Source organism: Lepisma saccharinum, chromosome 11 (assembly GCF_977018435.1).
Source record: "Lepisma saccharinum chromosome 11, izLepSacc3.1, whole genome shotgun sequence".
In the NCBI taxonomy this organism is placed as follows: domain Eukaryota; kingdom Metazoa; phylum Arthropoda; class Insecta; order Zygentoma; family Lepismatidae; genus Lepisma; species Lepisma saccharinum.
Window position 1 is genome coordinate 44,657,365 of NC_139239.1, and position 20,833 is coordinate 44,678,197.

Sequence of the window (20,833 nt, forward strand, 5' to 3'; positions counted from 1 at the left end):
GTTCATCACGTTTATTCAACCATCTCTCTTTTGGTTTTCTCAGCACATTCTGTGTTGAACCTTCCTTTCTAAATTTGTTTACTATGTACAGTATGTAACATTCTTATTCGTACACACGGATTTTCGAAGTAAATGCTTTAATATCTGAAAGGAAATACACTCTTTTGAAATTGTTTCTTTACAATTCAATAACTAATATCATTAGGAACATAAAATCTTACCCAAATTCTGTATAACCAATGACAATAATAAAGTAAATGAAACTGAAAGAGAAACATGCCATTTTTTGTACAACTTTTCTATTCGTACACTTAATAATATAAAAGAAAAAAGTATATTCAGAGCAAATTGACTGACAGTTCTAATACTTTGATGCGTATTCTTTGGCTTTAATTACTGCTTGACACCTATTCTTCATAGAATTAACCAGTTTCCGACATGGTTCAGAGCTTATTTTATTCCACTCGGCTTGCCAATAGTTTTCCACTCTTGTTTGGACTTGACGCCTGCTTTATGGACTCGTCTCTTCAAAATTGCCCATAAATGCTCAATGGGATTTAAGTCTGGACTTTGAGCTGGTGTTTGTAGTAGTTTGGGCACATTCCATATTAGCCAATTCATGTTAACTCGCGCCTTATGCTTAGTGTCATTGTCTTGTTGGAATCTGTAGATAGGCGGCTTGTCAATTTTTTGGGCACTCTGCTTTACATTGTTCTTCAATATGTCCAAATAGACATATGCATCCATGATACCATCAATAAATTGGATGGTACCAACACCTTTGGACGACATACAGCCCCAAATCATTAATGACCCACCACCGTGTTTAACTGTTGGAACTGTGTTAATGTGATCATTGTCTTTATTTGATATTCTCCAGACCCTATTTATCCCATCTGACACGTATATATTAATCTTGGACTCGTCTGACCATATGACACTATCCCAAAATTCCTGGTTCTTGTGGATGTGCTCTTTCGCGAATGAAAGTCTATTCCTGCGATTCACCTTATTTACATAAGGCCTCTTTCGTGGTATTCTGTCATGATATTCATGCTTCCACAAGGCACGTCGGACAGTTTGATCGGACATCATTTTGCCAGCAACATTTTCTACTAACGGTCGTAACTGAGGAACACTTAGTCGGGGGGTTTTCTCGCACTCTTTTTAAAATAAAGAGTTCATCACGTTAATTGAACCGTCTCTTTTTGGTTTTCTCGGCACATTCTGTGTTGAACCTTCCTCTCTAAATTTGTTTACTATGTATTGAACTGTGGAGTGTGATTTATTGACTGTTTGTCCATTTTTTCTTAACGAATAACCTCTAAGAGCCAAATTTATAATAACATCCTTCAGATCGGAACTAAGTTCCTTCACCTTGCCCATTTGGAACACGCTGATATATAGACGATAGGGCTACAACAATACCTACGCCAGCATTCCGCTTGCGCTTGCATGTTCAAACTTGTTACGAAGTTGCAAACTGCACGAAATCGCCCGAATAGCGGTGGCGCTGTATGCGAGGAAGATTGAAACTCTTGCCTGTACGAATAACAATGTTGCATGAAAAATCGTGTTTTTCTCTTTTCACACAAATTATATGCTCTGTTTATACACTTTGAACATATATTTTTATTGACATTTGTTGGTGAAACCTTCATTAACATTAATTTCCAGGTACATATGAAAATTATTATATTTACTAGTAGATATGACATTTCTTCCTCGGAAATTCTATGTGTACGAATAACAATGTTACATACTGTATTGAACTGTGGAGTGTGATTTATTGACTGTTTGTCCAATTTTTCTTAACGAATAACCTCTACGCCAGCATTCCGCTTGACGGGGACCGCGCCTGCATGTTCAAACTTGTTACGAAGTTGCAAACTGCACGAAATCGCCCGAATAGTGGTGGCGCTGTATGCGAGGAAGATTGAAACTCTTGCCTGTACGAATAACAATGTTGCATGAAAAAGCGTGTTTTTCTCTTTTCACACAAATTATATGCTCTGTTTATCAGGCGCGGCTCGTGCATTATTTACCCGGGGGTTCACTGAAGTCATGTGACATATATTCAGTTTCCGCAAAATAGACTTCCTTCGCCTAACAAAAGGATGGGGGGAGGGCTTAAAAGATTTGTCCAGAATTTTTTTTACCTGGGAGTATAAGGTTTTGTATTAGGGGTGTGCGAATAAATTTAGGGCTGAAACTACAATAAATTGTGCCTTTATGAAAAAAGTTGAGTTTTGTTGGAATGTCATGGACGTCCTCAAGTAGGGGCAAGTAATATATTTTTTCCCCAGGAGGAGCAAAAAACACTCCTTCAGTCTGAAGTTACTGCAACGCTTTTATAATAATTACCAAAAATTACTGTGACTGAAATTAAATTATATGCGTGTAATATATAATTTTTGGTTTACATTCGATTTCCATGGGGGCGGCCCCCTTTTCCCCTTCCGGACGTCCATGCCGACTAATCAGAACTGGTCCTACATTTATTAAAGGGAAATGGCAACTAATGGCATGTGCATTATAGAAATCAAACCTGAGACCCTTTTCATTGATACGCGACAGCTTTGTTCAAATTTGGGGCTGGTCGACCAGCACACGCTTTTTTTCAGTGGACAAGGAAGTTTGTTTAAGTTAATTATGTGCATTTCTATCAGTCATTTCTTACCTGCGCGGACAACAACGCGTACACTGCATCAAATGACATAACCTAGGTAAAGTCCATCCCTCGCTTCACTCGCAACATCATTTAATACTTTCCAACAAGTATCCAAGCACTTCAAAAACTAACAAACTTGAGACGATTGACACCGAGCGACAGCGAGTCACGTCTTCGCGCCATTCTTTCTCTTTCGCGAACCCGAAGTGTTTCCACCTTTAAGGAAAAACCTCTGAATGCATGCACGAGCTATTTTGGTAATGTATCTCCTTTATTTTAATTCATCGCATCTAATTCCAGCTTTTATTTGTTTCCACTCATCCATCTCTGCCACAATCTTGCATTTATTCCAAGAAGTTCGGTGCAAAAATGATACAAAGAGAATATTGAATATGTAATGTGTGCGCTTCAAACTTGAACCGCACACAGCTACACTGGAAGGGAGGAAGCAGCGAGATCGGAGCCTTGTCCCGCGCCTTCTGCGAGAGAACGAACTGCGCATGACCGTTGGGTTGAGACATAGGTTCTGCAATCTCAGCTTCCATGTATTTTGTCCTATACCCTCCTCGAGCTTCTGCTCCCGCACGAAGCTTTCACAATGGCACGAGCTGTCCTGTGGGGGTTCAACTGAGGGTCTGTATCAGGGCGGCCGATTCTTCTCAGCAAAAGAGTTCGCCGTATTACGGGCACAAATACATGACTTATTGTGTAGAATTTTTAGCGAAATAATGTGGAAATGTAAAGACATTGTTTATTGTTCATTCTCAAGGTGATTATCGTATATTACTGGGGGTTCACTGATCCTGTGCGCTATAGGGCCAACCGCGCCTGCTGTTTATGCACTTTGAACATAAATTTTTATTGACATTTGTTGGTGAAACCTTCATTAAAATTAATTCCCAGGTACATATGAAAATGATTATATTTACTAGTAGATATGACATCTTTTCCTCGGAAATTCTATGTGTACGAATAACAATGTTACATACTGTATTCATTTTACTATTTCCGGGGGAACGTTTACATTGTGACACCGACCCGAAGCTCACCCGATCTCAAATCGGTCACGCTACCGCTATGGATAATGGGAAACCAGCAGCCTCAGGCGGTTGAAGCGACGGCGCCCATTGGCTGCGATTCCGGGTACAATTCCGTTTGGAGCAGGGGTGCCCATCACCCCCAAGGCCAATGGCGCAATCCCCCCCTCCCCAAAATCTCGTCATGTGCCCCCCTCCAAATCAAGTGGTAATCCACACGAAGTATTTAATTACGATAGCCTGTCTACTGAAAGTAACGTTTATTAAAACTGTATTGAACACGATACTTCTTCATCTGACCGTCCTCGTTAAACAGAGGTTTCCATCCCCCAGAGAGACCGTGGATGCATTTCCCTAAAAATATTTTGGTGAATACATAATAATTCATTTTATTTTAATACAATAGCCTGTTAAATTGTCCATATATTTTAATGGTTCAAATTTTCGAAATAATGGAAAGGTAACAATCTCAAGCGTCATACTTATATAAATATGTATTTAAACAGTGTTTGTGGTTGGAGAACAAGATTTTAATAACCCACAATTTGGGTATTTAACACAAAGTCTTACACAACTTAAGGTCAAAAATTACAGAACCCTAGCTAGAAATTCCTAAGGCCCGGATGAGAATATAATAAGGTGCCTCCTTCAAGGAACTTACCCCCTCTGCTTAAGGTAATTAATTTTTTAGTAATCCATAGCAATAATTACATGGATTTCATCTTAAGTGCAAATTTCACTTGCTAAAGCAAAATTACCCTGCAACAATAAGTTAGAAATTCGAATTTGACACTATCTATTTTCCTGTTTTATCGAGTAATGTGCAAGGTGTTACTAGGAAGTACACAATTAGTACAACTATTGCAACATAGCCTACAGGGAATCAATAATACTGCAATATTGCTAATAGAACTATATCATCAAAATGACTCACCTGCTTTAAATTAAGCAGTATACCAACACTCATGGACGTCCGCAGGATTTTTTCCAGGGAGGGGCAAGGAAGGTATTTTTTCCAGGGGGGACAAATAAGTCACATTTTCCCCCAAAAGAGTGCAGTTCCCTAAAAAAACATTGCTTAAATTTGAATTTATAGTGTTAATGCAATAATTAACACATATAATTCTGGCTAAAATGAAATTGTATGTGTGAAATACATAATTTTTGGTTGACTTTCATTTTCCAGGGGTGGGCCATGGCCCCCTCCTGCCCTCCTTCCGGACGCCCATGCCAACACTAAACATTATATTTCAAGAAATTATATTATTAATAAATATCGAGAATATTGTTTATGTCCTGTAATGCAGCTACAGTATAATTCTTCACAATCGTCTCATGAAAATGCCAGACACGCATATTTGTAACGCAACATTGCAAGCGAAGCGAGCAAGAAAATTTTTATATGAATTTTTTACAGGCTTTCAAGAATATTAATTTAGTGCGACGTCAATACATTCATAGGATCCCCCAGGGCCTCCCCGATGGCGCAGTAGTAGCGTCGTTGCCTTGTAATCTAGGGGTCCCGGGTTCGATACCCGGTGGAGGCACATAGTGGTTCGGATCCCACTATAAACTGTAGGTCCAGTCCCGATTAGCCTTACTGTGCACAAAGTGGACTTAAAACACCAAATCAAAGCAAAGCAAATCATAGGATCCCTCGATATTTACTCTTTTCGAGCTTCTCTTTTCCCATTTTCGACGCCGAAACGTGCGCATACCATAGGCTATCGCTAAATATAGTTCGCAAATATAATGTTCGAACCCTAAAAAAATCCATTGCCAATCTAAGATTTTACACTTTATTAAGAACTCCATATCTCCCCCCTCAATTTTAATAGTCAATTCTCCAACCAAAAAATTGGACTTTCTGTTGATATCCAAAAGTAAGAGTCTCCGTCGACAAACCACATTTTCCGCTACAATCTCAGACTTAATATTAATACGCAAGAGTTGGATATCCCCCAAATTTAATGCTCAGCCCCCTAATTAAAATTCCCAGGATATCTAAGATTTAACACTGATATTCAATAGTCAGATATTGCCCTCCCTTCACCAACGTTTAATCCTTAATCCCCCCCTAAGAATCCACGTGTTGATTTAAGACCCAATGTGTAATATTACCCGTTACAATTTCCTTGGCAGTCTAGAATTTGCTATTTACGTAACAGCAATGGATAGTTAATAACGTGGAGGCACATGTCACAGTCGTTCGGATCCCACTTTAAACTGTATGTCCAGTACCGATTAGCCTTCCTGTGCATAAAGTGGACTTAAAACAACAAATCAAATCAAAGAAATCAAGATAGTTAATAACGTATTTCAACTTGTACCAAATGCTGTACTGTTTCACATCAAATTTCCATCATAAAAAATTGTTCCATCCAAAAACAAATAAGTTCCTTGGCCATAACGTGAGTCCCCAAACCCACCTGTGGGCATCGCTACCTCTAAATACTTCATTTTCTTCATCTAATGGATTAAATATTATGTACATAAGGTGTATACATCTTTACATTTATTTTGGAAAAAATATGTAAATGTTGAATTTCATTAAGCAAAAAAAATCCCCCCAAAAATTTCGATGGCGCACTCTGCGCCATAATCCCCCGTATGAGCACCCCTGAATTGGAGCATTCGCTTTACTCGATTTCCTACTTCATTTTCTTTACATTCTCATCTGTAAGGTATATGTTATATATAGAAGTATTCTCCGAAATCTCATCTTTACATTGATGTACGATGCACATAACAATTTTGTTTCATAACTGCTGTCACGATTCTTAAAGTTACCCGTGGTAATGGGAAATTCAATGCTTTGATTTGATTTGATTTATTTCATTTTACTTGACTAATTTTATTTTATTTATTTTATTTGGCTAATTTGCGAAGATGGGGATGAGTGATGAAATGATGAAATTGATGAATGGACATTCACAAACAACCATGCCCGAGCGGAATTCGAACCCGGGACCCTTGGCGTCACAGCGCGATGTGCTAACCACTCAGCCACAGGGTCCGGCGGGAAACTCAATGGATTTGGATAGGGATCAAAAACACGTTTTTATTTGTTTAGACTCAACTGCAGCTTGTCGTCTGTTGTCACGTCACACTAATAGGGTCCATTGCCTCGAGTTGAACCAGGAAATTGGAGATCTTTAGTTGCCAAGGCCATTCTGCTAAACGAATGAGAGAATAGGTTTGTTTGTGTGTGGATAGATATTTTGATTTAACTTCGCTTTTCTGCCACTTTTGACTAATCGCGAAGATGAGGATGCGGGATGATATGATAAAATTGAAGAAGGAACACTGACAAAGAACACCCATGTCCAGGCCGGGATTTAAACTCCTGGTGTCATAGCGCTATCGTTAGCTTGATGCTAACCACTGCGACAAGGAGGTTGGCGAAATTTCTAGATGATCATAATACTATATGATTTTTTTAAAAAAAATCTATTTTTTTTATTTTACGTCGCTTTGCCACATATTGAGGATGTCCTCAACAATATGGTCGAATGACAAATTAATTTCACGAACAAACACAAAAAGCGACCCCTGGCAGTTCTTTTGCAAACTAGCCCTAGACGCTAGCTTAATGTGATGGAAAAGTTTTCCATTCTACCCTTCATCTTTGCGAGTATCCGTAAGTGGCAGGAAAGCGAAGAAAAATAAGCTAAATCAATCAATATACGAATGAGTATAGGTATCTTCTTGGGTTTTCTTCTGGAATACATATATTATACATATATGTGATATGTGAACTAGTCATAATGTATGTGTTAATTCATCTTATGAATAGCTAAAAGAAAATAACAATATATATATATATATAGCATTATTATTGTACTAAGATCTTCTTGAGCTATTGTAATAAGTTTAAATTTATAAGTCTACAATTTATCTCGTTTTAGCCAAAGTGCACGTTTTCCGAGGTGGGGACTGGGGAGTACAGTGGGATCCATGAGTATTACCGTGCAAATTGTCCATCACCATATTCGTGCACTTTATTTGACCCAGTAAGAGCTTTAAGAATTAAAGGAAAACTCAAAACAAGCTGTTGACAACTTCTGCACCATCATACATAAAAGTCCATCGCTTAAAACACATCGGATGTAAGAGAAAAATTAATGAAAATAGTCATGGACAATTTGAACGGTAATATTCAAGGATCCCACTGTACAATATCATGCAGAATGGAACAAATATAAAATACAACCCAAATGTAAATAATAACACGTTACTTCCGCATGGTATGAAAAAGAACTTCGATCCATGACAAGGCTTTCTTATCCTAGAGTTTTGGGTAATGGAGGATTTATTTCGATAGTATGACAATCAGAGGCTGCTAACTTCACATAAACATTTGGTGAGGGGGAGGGCAAGATTGACAACAATAACCCCTCTAAAGTCGATGCCTATGATGAAAATTGTAAATAAGTTAAACTTTTCCCAAGAGTTTTAAAGCGCTATGAACAAGAGAAGAATTGCTAAGTTGCTAACGATCAAATTTGATGATTTTTTTTGTCTAAATTACTTTCCACAATATAGTATGTAAAAATATTTGTTTTTCCAAGCGCTATGGATATTTCTATTGATCCCTATCGAGAAATCTCTTTCTCTGCATTAGCCAGAGGAAAATTTACTTCAGTAAATGATCTCTTCAGTAATTCCATCGGTTCTTCGATATTCATTTTGCGCAAATTTCTTTTTTTCTTTTCTTTTTTTACCATTTTTCAGTTCTTATGCTGGGAAAGTTTAATGCGTTCCTTGTGTGTTTTAAAACTTTCCCTACAAGACATTAATTCAATGCTAAGATTCATATGCACTTATCAATTTGTAAACCCTCCGTGAGCCAAATGAAAGGATCATCTTTTAATAACTTTCGTTGCCTCTTGCATTGGTAAAGAATTTATTCCATAGTTTCATAATTTTCGCATGAATTAAACAGCACTTTATTTGCTCCATTCACGTGCCTAATAAAATAGTAGGCTATGTTGAAAATTCCTTCTTAACTTAAAGGCACGAAACACAGTGAACAGTTGAAAGCATGGACAGGCAGATACAATGAAAGGAAGAAGGACTTAAATGAGAGAGAAGTAGGGAGATTAAATCAAGACTGACACTGGAAGGACAGAAGAAATTATAGAGAGTAGAAAACCCTGAGGAGCAACAGATCTTTGAAAGGTCAGAACAGACGCATAGCCAGGGGGAGAGATAAGGAGGCTGAAGCCCCACCCCGAATAACTACAAATATCTAATTTATATAGTGTATAGTGGTAATTAATTTTACTTCTTTAGCAGGATTAAACTGAGAAATCCATCTTCAGGGCATCTACCTCCAAAGGATGAGCCACCCCTCCACCGAAATAAAATCCTGGCTACGGGCCTGGACCAAAACTGCCAAGTGTTTTTTCGATAGGTGACGGCATCGAGTCCCTTCACCATCTTTTACTTAGAGTAGAGTGAATAGGGAGAATAGAGTGTGTGTGAGAGAGAGGAGGGGGGGGGGCGCACAAGCTGAGGTAAAAGAATGTACCCATTAAAAAGAAATGGGGAATGAAATACAAACAAAATTGGGAGGGGGGAGAATTCATGTTTGTGATGCTCCTGTATATATACTTTATATCTGCCCATCCTAATTTATCAATATATGAATCATGCCCACCCGGTCAAAATTTTCTGGCGCCGCCCCTGCACACCATCTTCCCTCGAGAGAATTGGTTACTCCGCCACTGGCCTCAAGACACCAATATATCCATTAGCACAGATAAAATCGTAAATAGAAAGGACAAAATTTACCACTGAATTGATTCTTAAGGACGACAGACTTCAGCAGAGGGATCTTCCAGAGAGTTGTACTTTCGGCAAAGGGTTTCTATTGAAAATTAATGCAAACGTTCCCTCGCGTTTCCTGCAGCCAAAACATATCTACTCGAATGCCAGGCTGTTGTACGTACTCTGGATAATGATTGTATCCCCTGAGCAAGTCTAAATTTTCAAAGGTAAGCGGAGATTAGCACTTGAAGTTCCAAGAAATTTGACCGACATGCAGCTTTTCGCATAGCCAGTACCTTTATCTGCAGGGGTCCCTAAGGAGAGATTAGTACACAAAGACGAAATAAATCGGGAACTGCTCTGTTCCCGAATAATGACAGACGACATGCGAACGTGTGGTCTTGGCCCAACGGGGGGAGTGAATGTACTTGGGCCTGCAACAGAGAATTAGGTACTTCCAGGCGAAACGGATTGGACTCGGACTCCCCTTTCTTTGAATGCCGGATGGATGGGAGGGAGGGGGGTTCCGAACCTTCTCCGGGGAGTCGGGTGCACGTCAGGGGGTTCCGGACCCCTCCCGCTAGTTACACCTATGCTACATTATATACAGGGCCGTATCAAGGTTTGTGGAGGCCCCTGGGCAAAATGTTTTGTGGGGCTCCCCATTTTTTACTTTTTTTTACTAGGAGCTTTATTAGCTCAATATGTTAACCACCAATTTTCAGCAGTTGAAATGGTAGACCTGATTTTAGAATCAGTAGTCATTCACAATCGAACATATCGCAGATAGGTTTGCAGGGAGAATAGCGCAGTAAAATAAAGTTACAGGACGAAAATTGTAGCTCTATAGCAGCAGTAAAATTCTGCGTCTAAATGTCTACAGTATTATGAAGAGTGAACACCGTAACTACAATATATAGTAAATACTAAGGGTTTTTAGACGGAAACAGAGAACAGAGAACTGAGTAGTAGACTGTACTTACGTACATAATTTATTATAAATGATATTATTTACAATTAAGAGTAAATATGTCACTACATATGCACGGTCCATCTACTGGACAATTACCGACAGGTTCATTGTGGAAATTGTAGTAACTACACTTTTTTCAAGAAAATTCCCAAAGGCTTATAGTTAGACACACTTTTCTTGTCTTTCTCGCCGAAAATTCATCTACTATATCATGGAAGTCCAATTCACGAAGAATTACATGTTCAATGCTTAATAAACAAAGATTGGATAAGCGATCCTGTCCCATGGCAGCACGAAGCCTGTTTTTCACTAATTTCATTTTTGAGAAAGATCTTTCTTCGCTGCAGTTTGTTACCATTAAGACCAAATTCATACTAAAGAGAATTTCGACATTGGGAAAGGTACTGCGGAACGGGTCCTTCAAGCCTACTCTTCCATTCGAGCCCTTGTACTCATATCCATACCCATGAAGAAATGGGTCAACGGATGATTAAAGATTATTATTATATTATTATCTACTGAGCAATAGGTACATGTAAAATTGTAATACTGATCTCTTTCCTCGAACTTCCCCATAAAACACTTTAAAATAGTCACAAAATCTCTTGCCGAACTACTAGAGCAAGAGATATCAACGTTTACACAAAATTTCCATGCAACATTTCAACATATACCCTGAAGCAGGGGTGCCCATCCCCCCAGGCTCATGACGCACACCCACAAAAAGGTAGAAAATCCCCCCCCCCCCTTTTATGCCGAATGAATTACTCAAATTATTTTTGTCAGACAAAATTTGCGGGAAAATATAGCTAATACCAGAGGTGCAACCACGAATTTTGTCTGGGGGGGGGGCAAGTAGCAGGATAAACGTACCAATAATAATAATAATAAAAATAACATTAATAATGGCTTTATTATTATTATTATTATTATTATTATTTCTACTACTACCAGTAGTAGTAGTAGTAGTAGTAGTAACAAAGGCGTTATTATCCTCATAAATTACGCAAAGGGGGGGGGGGTAGAAGTCTGTGCTAAAGCATTTGTTTGGAACAAACGATATGAAACATTTTTCAAAACCGACAATTTCACATTAGCTAATACTGGAAAACAAGCACACAAACTGTATTTTTGAACGGCAGAAAATGAATGATAAATGCATTCCGAAGATACATGTGTAACTTTCACGCACAACATATGTTTTACACATATGCAACATGGAGCGACATAAAATAGAAAATACATATTCAACAAGCTAACACTAAATTGTGTACATATTGAAAGGTTATTCAATACAAATATACAACACATATTATTTAATGCAGAATGCAAGCGAAGCGAGCAAGAACATTTTCAGATCCAATTTTTGCAATTGAAAACAATATTGATTTAATAGGGCGCAAATAATTTCACTGTACAACTTTTTTTTAGATCACTCGGCCGCCCCTAGCTAAAGCTCTGAACTTGACGAAAACGAGAAAAGCAGACAATGCGAGCGAAGCAAGCAAGAAAGTGCTCCCCTGCAGGTGCCCTTGGCCGTCAATGTTTGCCCCTCCCCCTATTTGCCCCTAATAAGGCGTAAATAATATCACGGGGCGGCAAGGCATTCTCTCTTTCACAACTTTTTTTCATTTAGATCATTCGGCGCCCATGGCCGACTTCCACCGCCCCTAGCTACAGCTCTGAACTTGACGAAAACGAGAAAAGCAGATAATGCGAGCGAAGCAAGCAAGAAAATTTTACAAAATGTATTTTTATTTGCATAAAATTTGAAATCGAAAGGGTAATTGCTCCTCTGTACTCCCCTGCAGGTGCCCTTGGCCGTCAATGCTTGTCGCCCCTTGCTACCCTAGAATTGACTTCCGTCGAAGGTGGTGGTGGGGGGGATGACCCCCTGCCCACCCTGTGATTGCGTCACTGTATAATACAGATATATTTAAGCAATATATGTTTACTTTAGATACTTTAGGCTCACTGCCATTGTTAGTCAACCTTATTCTGCACTGTTTGTCTGCTCGACTAACCCATGACTAACCTTGTATTAATGCGAATACGCCCCCCCCTCCATCCAAACCGATTCAAAAGGCATAAGAGGTGGTGTTTCATTTCAACCCTATCACCGCCATCACCCACAGGTAGATAGAAAAACTATACATAATAACCAAAACTAAAAATCAATAACAAGTCAATCCAACGATACGATCACCCCATTTTTTGTTTGAAGATAATATATAGAATTGGTATAAAATGTTGTCCCCCAAAAAATTCACGTGACGCAGGCGCGTCATGAAACCCTCCTGTGGGCACCCCTGCCTTGAAGCTAAGTGGTGTTTTAAGTCCACTTTATGCACAGTAAGGCTAATCGGGACAGGACCTGCAGTTTAAAGTGGGATCCGAACCACTTGTGCCTCCACCGGGTATCGAACCCGGGAACCCTTGATTACAAGGCAATAACGCTACCACTGCGCCATGGGGGAGGCCCTTGAAGCTAAGTGAATTTCAAGTAAAACGTTCACACGTCGCCACTGACAATCCACGACAATTCAACAGCAAGGGAACTAAAACGCAATAACCAAAATATTTAATTGATAGAGTAGCAACTTTTCACGATTATTTTTTATTTCCGTTATTCAACGTCACTTTTCTTCCTAAAGAAGTTATTCGCGATGATGAGAATGAAAAGACGATTATGAATTAAACGAAAGGACACATACAAATAATATCCATGTATTCAGAATACATGTCGTATGATTGTTAATTTATGAGAACCTAGTTCAACTGGTGCTTATACATAAATAAATACACAAATTGAATTACCGTGTTAGAACAACAATATGAATTTAACAAACGGCTCGCACAAGCCTTCCGAGCCTGCTGTGCTGCAGCACATCCCTGGTTACCAACTTTTTGTGGCATTTCTTTAAAAGAAATCCGATAACTGAGTCTTAACTTATTGATTGATTGTTAAAAATTATTTGGGTGCGTCACAGTCTTAACTTATGACTTATGAGCGAACATAAACATATATTATATAAATCGCCATGTGCTTTACCTAATATGCTAGTAAAAAAACATTAAACAAGGAAAGAACATACGTTTATACTTACCTTAAAAGTCCTCAATATACGTGAAGTAAGCCGTCTTAGTTACGAACACGTCAGTACTCAACAATAACACGTACGTCGCACACTGTTGAGAAAAGTAGGCGACTCACTGGCCGAAAGCCGAAAGAAACAATCAACTCATTCCGCCTTCCGTTAGCTTATGTTAGCGCGGTTAACAAAATCGCTGCGTAAAGTTAGGTGACGAGCGGCTAGGGACAGCATTAGCACCTTGGCAAAAGCATGCTAACAGCAGTGGCGAAGCGTGTTGTCTCTGGAAGGGTAGGCACAGGACGGAGCAGAGTTTGGGGGGAGGGGAAGATGTGATTTTTTTTAACAGTAGTATGTTAAAATATAGCCCCTAGAAAATAAAAGATAACATATTGCCTGAATCTCGTCTACTTAAGTCGGGATAGTGATTGTAAAGGATAATGTAGTGATTAACGCTCTCGCCTTAAAATCAAGAAGTAGAAGGTTCGATTCCTCCTGGAGGCATTGGTTCAGATTCTACGTACTTTAATCTAGTCTCGATTAGATATCTGAGAATAAAGGCGCTTCTGTCTCGAAGGTCAGAAAAAAGTGACAATGAGACTCGATGTTCTAACCACGCGTCACCCAATGAAAAAGCCGTTCTGTCAGGCCCTAGCCATCTTACATTTGTTAGATTAAAGCTGCTCGTAAAAATTATTTGCTACTTCAATAACAGTATTGTAAATGTTTCTCGCATTACAGAAATAGTTGGTTCACTTGATCGTCACTTAGCGTTTATTTCTTTTTAATGCTGACCTCCGCGGCAGATTGGTTATAACAGCGTGCTACGACAAGGGCCTCAGGTTCGAATTCCCACCTGGGCATAGATGTTCTTCGTGAGTGTCCCTTTGTCAATGTCATCATATTATCGCTCATTCTCATCTTCCCAATTAGTCAAAAATGGCAGAAAGCCAAGTAAAATAAACTAAATCTATCAATCAATTATTTCTTTTTAACTTTTTTATGCATATAATTCTTCTTCAACAGGCGACTTTTTTTAAAAAAATTATAATATGATTTAGAAAATGATGAAATGCTAAATGAGAACACGGACAGAGAAACACACAGTCATAAAATTTCAGTAACATGGATTTTCTCTATACGTTTGTATTGTACGCACTTTGCCCCATTTTAAAAGTAACGCGTTTTCAGTTATGTCACTAATCATGAAAGGAAATTTCGTCTCAATATCCCTTTCCTCAAAGAAATAAAATACTTTCCCTCTCTGAATCTAGATTGGTGTGGGGAACATCCAGCAGCTAACACTTCGCGAAAAGCGGTTCCTCAAAAGAGCTGAAAGCACCAAACTTAACACTGGTAACCAACTTGCATGCATTATTTGCAGTTAGAATTCTAATAATGCCTACTTTGATAGGTTAGGAGGCCAGGCTTAGAGGTGTTAGCAACACATTTTCGCTACATGTTAGCAGCTGGGTGTGCTCCGCTCCCGGCACAACTCTGAATCTTCCATGGAAACACTGCTTCAACAAGCTCTGTACGTCCACTGCCTGCTTCGTCACGCGCTCGTACACGATCGGCACTCTTCGGAAGTCAGGGAGAGAGGGTGAGAGAGAGAAAAGAGGCCGGCCTCTCAGGTTACATTACAGGCGAACGCACCCCTGAAATTTAGCTTTCCCGCACGAATCAAATAGGTTGTTATGGGACCAGCTGAGGCACTCTCGGGCGGGCCTCGCTGAATGCTCAGATACGGTTCCAGGCAGGGTTGCAAACTTGCGGTAATTATCGGAAGACCAAGAATTTCAGTTTTCTTTTATTAAGCGTCGTTTAATGAAATTTATAAGTAATAAAATAATCCGTTATAGACAAATATATTAGGGTAGGCCCGGCTTCCGGGCCTCATAGGACGCTTCGCCACTGGCTAACAGCACCAAACTGGCTTGCCTAACCTATCCACGTAGGCATATAAGTACATGGTACAAATAAGCATGCAAATAGGTTTGGCAAGTTATATTTTGTTTATTGAAGCTATTATATGCATACGTGGATAGGTTAGGCAGGCCAAATTTGGTGCTGTTAGCATGTATACGTATTTGCCAAGGTGCTAATGTCGTTCCTAGCCGCTCGTAGTTAGGTGTCCCGTAGTTTACTGATGCACCGAGAGAGAGCGCTAATAACTCCACAATTTTTTCCCCTAGAAAAACTCAGTTCTAATACAATGTTATTAACGAAAGAAAGTTATGTACGTCGTAGGATCATTTATTACATATTTGAGAATTGATTGTTTGAATAAGTGTGCCTTATTTCCACACCTGCTGCCACGTTCTTTTTCTGCTGGAACCTCAAAAAAGATGCGCGTGGCAGCAGACTCGGTCTTTGTTTTATCGTGATTTCATCATGCTATATATGCAATTATGTCTGTAACACATACCGTGAAGTTGTAGCGATTACTTTCACAAAATGTTTTAAGATTAGGTCCCTCAGCATTCTTTTAATAATAAATCTAAATACTCTCGTAGTTAGGTTAAGTTTTGTTAGCATTAAAATAATATCGCTAAATGCTTTCTAAAGAAACAAGTTCTAAATTTCCTGTACATTCATTCCCACTAATCATAAACTTGCATTTCTCTCGTCTTCATCTGTTCTTAAGATTTGTAACATCCTCTTAGCAGACGAATTACGTGTCAGGAGCAAATTTGAAGCTTATTCTTACTGCTGACACGTGCGTGGCAGCAGACTCGGCCTAGTTACAAACAGATCGACTGAGAGCTGTGCTACAATTGGATCCAGAAGAGTGTAGACATACGACAATATTGAAGTTTTTTTTTTGTAAAAATACAATTATGTAATTTTTCACAAGCATAACAGCTGGTTAAAAGATTTTTTTGGTGGAGACCCTTCACAGCTTCCTTTTGGTGGGGGCCCCAGGGCAATTGCCCCAGTTGCCCATAGGTTAATCCGGCCCTGATTATATACTTCGAATTAGGTGCCCAACCCTAAAAAGTTATGAGCAATAGCCCATCTGTATTAGTTGCGATGAAATCATTATTTCTTAGTGTTTTCATTGAAGGAAATATCAGAGTTTCACTAGAATTTTCATATATTTCTTACACATAATCTATATTTAAACCAAGATGCGAAAATGGATAACTGGCTAATGTGTCAATTCATTTCTATGGATGACAGCACCTGATAATCTACGTCACGCAAATCACGTTCTCTCTCGTGACGAGCAAGACCTTCAGGAACGGGAAGTGATGTATTTTTCTTATCGCTCAATAGAGGGCAGGAGAGTAAACTTACAACCGTACGTTGCTCTTTTTTTTCGTTTTCTCGTAATGTACGAGAAGCCTAGTAATATGGCTACCAAAGTGCTGTAAACAGAAAAGACTCACTGTCATTAGAAGTTATCTTCCTATTAATGCTGGTGAAAAGTTATACTTGAAACTTCCAAGTAGTTGATTGTCCGGTTTAAGTAAAAGTGACGCATGTATTTGGATACAGATGTCTACCGCAATGACTCAGTCTGTACCAGGTAAGAATGCACACTAGTTAACCCGTACATTTGTTTTGCTGCTAAATTCGTTTCCTGCCTTCCTGATTTTGATTTTCAGGATTCCGTAGGTCACGTTATAATTTTTAATGTGCCCCCACCCCCAAATTTCTTTCAGCACGAACGCAAGAGAAATTATCTACACGCTATAGTTCACTAGCACTCTGGCAAACTGATTGTACATTTAACCCCGCAAGTTAAATTTCGTACCTGAATTGAAGTTCCCCCTCTTTTCCCCATAGTATATACTACTGTATTGTTCATTCGACTGTATTGTTCTCTAGTGGTAGTATTTTTTTGAAGACTGGTGCTCTGTCCTGATTACGTGACACATTCAATTTACTGTGGACTTTCGTCTTATTTTTTAGGCAGATTAAAGAACGTTATTTTACAATGATTTCATGTCATTACTGCAGCTATTCTGTTATATAAAAAGAATCTCTCAATGTAATACGTCACGAGTGATTCGAGTAATAAACAAGGGTATGAGTGAAGAATATAGAGAATGTCTCTAATTACGTTAATATTTGGTATAGACCTACTAACTAAATTTGGCCATATAATCACGAATCTGTTGATAAAATGCCACGGATGCGTGTAAAAATTCACGAGTAGCTCCACGAACTATGCACGGGTAGTCCCACAAACCATTGACGGATAGTCCCAAAAACCATTCACGGATAGCCCCACGAACCATTTCCGGCAAGGTTAGGCAAGCATAGTTAAAATTTTGTTCATAAAACAATGCGAAAAAGCTTTTTTTAAGAAAATAATTCAACTTACATCAGCTTTTTTCACGATTTCCAGACGTGTCCGCGGGATTTTAACAACAGATTTCGGTACTACTTTACTATACCGGAGACACCTATCAATGATTTATTTCGCAATTTTTTACATTGCTAACGTACTATTCTGCATTGCGGAACATTTCTTTAGGTGAAATAATGGATTTCTAATGAAAATAATGTCTATTTCTTACATACGATAGCCCCACGAACCATCACGGGGACGAGGTATGCCTACTAGGTTAGGTTAGGTTCCATTAGCACTCCTTTCGTTCAATTTAGCATATACGGACAACATCGGAATTACAAATTCCATGGCATCTTCCACACCCGGCAACAATTTCACAATGCATCCTCGACACGTCATCTTGTAGCAGCAGCAATAGTACGTATTGTGCTCTCGTGCAGAAAGCAAATAGCGGCAGCAGCAATAGCATGTCGGAAATAGATTTTCGTAGAAAACCACATGCATTCGCATTAAAATGGATCAAAACTACATTCCCGAACATCAACAACGCTACAGAAAATGATTTGCGTAAGTACTTTCTCCTGTAAATTTGAAGAAATCCATCTCCGGTATAGTAAAGTGTTACCCAGATTCGTGATTAGAAGGCCAAATTTAGTTAGTATACCAAATATTAACGAAATTAGAGAAATTCTCTATATTCTACATTCGCTCCTAAACAAGTTTTTCACGTGAATGTCTGGGGTACAAAAAGCGATCTGGAGCTCACTGTTTGATTCATATGCTGTAATCGAGAATATGAGGAATCTTGTGTTTATACCCTACATAGGACTGACTGTTGATAACTTGATTTACTTTTATCAAATTGATGCAATGTATCAAAGTAGTTGTTCGATCTTGTATATGCCATTTGAAATGATGATGTTAAAATTTAAATATTAATTTTATAAACATATTCCAGAATTTTACTAATGTTCGTTTGTGTATGTTTAACATCTAAAAATGTATTATTTGATGCATATCAATACATTTTATTCTTGAGCAGTAGTATCGACACAAATCATTTAAACACGTTCATGTATCTATTAATGTTAGTGAATTGAGTAAATTTGAGCAAAACATGGTATGTTTTAGTTTGTAGGAGCTATATTTCTTCATATTTTAACATATAAAACCTTGCTGCTTCTAAAACATCAAAGCAATAACTACATCACCCACCCTCTAGTATTCATGCACCTGTGCCTACCCTTCTAGCACACCGAGCTTTGCAACTGCAGACACATATGTTCAAACTTGCATGCATAATTTTGTTATCTAAAGCAAAGTGGCAAGTTGTCCAGGCATTTTATATTTATTTTTGTATTTATAATTTCATATTTTACATTTATGTAATATTGTTAACATACTTGTTACTTGCGGAAGTATGTAGCATTAGTATTGCTATCTGTTTGGAACATATAAAATGCCTGGATAACTTGTCACTTTGCTTTAGAGAACAAAATTATGCATGCAAGTTTGAACATGTGTGTCTGCAATTGCGAAGCTCGGTGTGCTGGAAGGGTAGGCACAGGTGCGTGAACAAGAGAGGGTGGGTCATGTGGTTATTGCTTTGATGTTTTAGAAGCAGCAATGTTTTATATGTTAAAATATGAAGGAAATATAGCTCCTACAAACTAAGACATACCATGTTGCCTCAATCTCATCCTAATAAATTATTAGGCACACTGTCATACATTTAAATTATACATATACAGAGAGTCGCCAACTCTACTTATTTATGCTGCACCCCATATAAACCACAACCAGGCCCGTAGCCAGGAATTCTTTGTAGGGGGGGGGGGGGCGAAGTCAATCCTAGAGGGGGCAAATTTTTAATTTATTGTGTCGCATTGGCAGATATAACAGGGTACACAGAGGCACTTGCCCCCTCCCCCAAAAGAGGTAAGTAACAGAAAAGGGATGGTATCTTGAAACTGCAACGAACAAAAGAACTTCGGGCAATATCAAATAGCAATATTTCGATAATGACCTTTCCAGATTGCCTAAAAATATGAAGTTTAACATAAATACCTAGGTAGGCTAATAGGGACTGTATCTACTTGATATTTACAGGTCGATAATGTTAATAGATGATTAATATGCATCAACAACTTTGGGCCTCTCTGCAGAACTGATTAAGGGAGCCCTTTATAAATGATGCTTCATACTGATTTCCTCTAGTTTCCAGTATGCAAGATTATTACGCACAAAGGAATCTAACGAGAATCCAACAACACCATTGTGTTGTGTGATGCAAGAAAAATAGAATTAATTAAATAATAATGGTTACATATTACCTACATTTTGATGAATTGTGTAAAAATTTGTAGCTAATACATTTTTTTGTACTTGTTAAAACATTAAAACATGGGTCCCTTAGTCCATTACGGACTCTATTTCTTTCAAAGGGGAGACTCGTGCATCACTACAGACAACGTTTGCTTACTGGTTACGTTAACCATTTTGTGTTAATATTGTGTGAATTATATTATATTATAGTTGAAATACATTTTTTGATACCTGAAAAACAAATAGGAATCCCCTGATTGATCAATGACTTCTTGGATTACAGTGTCATCATTAATATTTCATATTAAGTTTCATAGAAAGAAATTGTTCTAATAGGGTGCAATAATTTCACGGGGCACCATGGCATTATCTTTAACATTTTTTTCCCCCATATATATCGTTTGGCTCCCAGGGCTGACTCGTGCGGCCCCATAGCTATAGCTCTGAACTTGGACTATAAGAAGAACAGATATTGCGAGCAAGAAAATTTTATGATATGTTTTTTTATTTGTATAAAATTTGAAATCTAGGGGAGGGGGGCAATTGCCCCTCTCTGCCCCTTGCAAGTGCCCTTGGCCATCTGGTAGAAAAATGCAAGGAACACATAAAAACTAATTCCATCATGAGTATCCAATTAATTGTCCTGCTATTCTTAGATTC

The 20,833-nt window shown here is 38.5% G+C and overlaps 1 protein-coding gene across 2 annotated transcripts in view; it reads left to right on the forward strand.

Annotated features, from left to right (window-relative positions):
• Positions 1–16,876: 16,876 nt before the first annotated feature.
• tgo (Aryl hydrocarbon receptor nuclear translocator homolog tgo) overlaps positions 16,877–20,833 on the forward strand; it is a 316,871-nt gene continuing 312,914 nt past the window's right edge. For both annotated transcript variants that reach the window (XM_083130983.1, XM_083130982.1), the window contains exon 1: positions 16,877–17,077. In XM_083130983.1, coding sequence (XP_082987109.1) covers positions 17,047–17,077 — 31 coding nt within the window. In that variant the 5' untranslated portion in view covers positions 16,877–17,046. The remainder of the gene's footprint in view (positions 17,078–20,833) is intronic.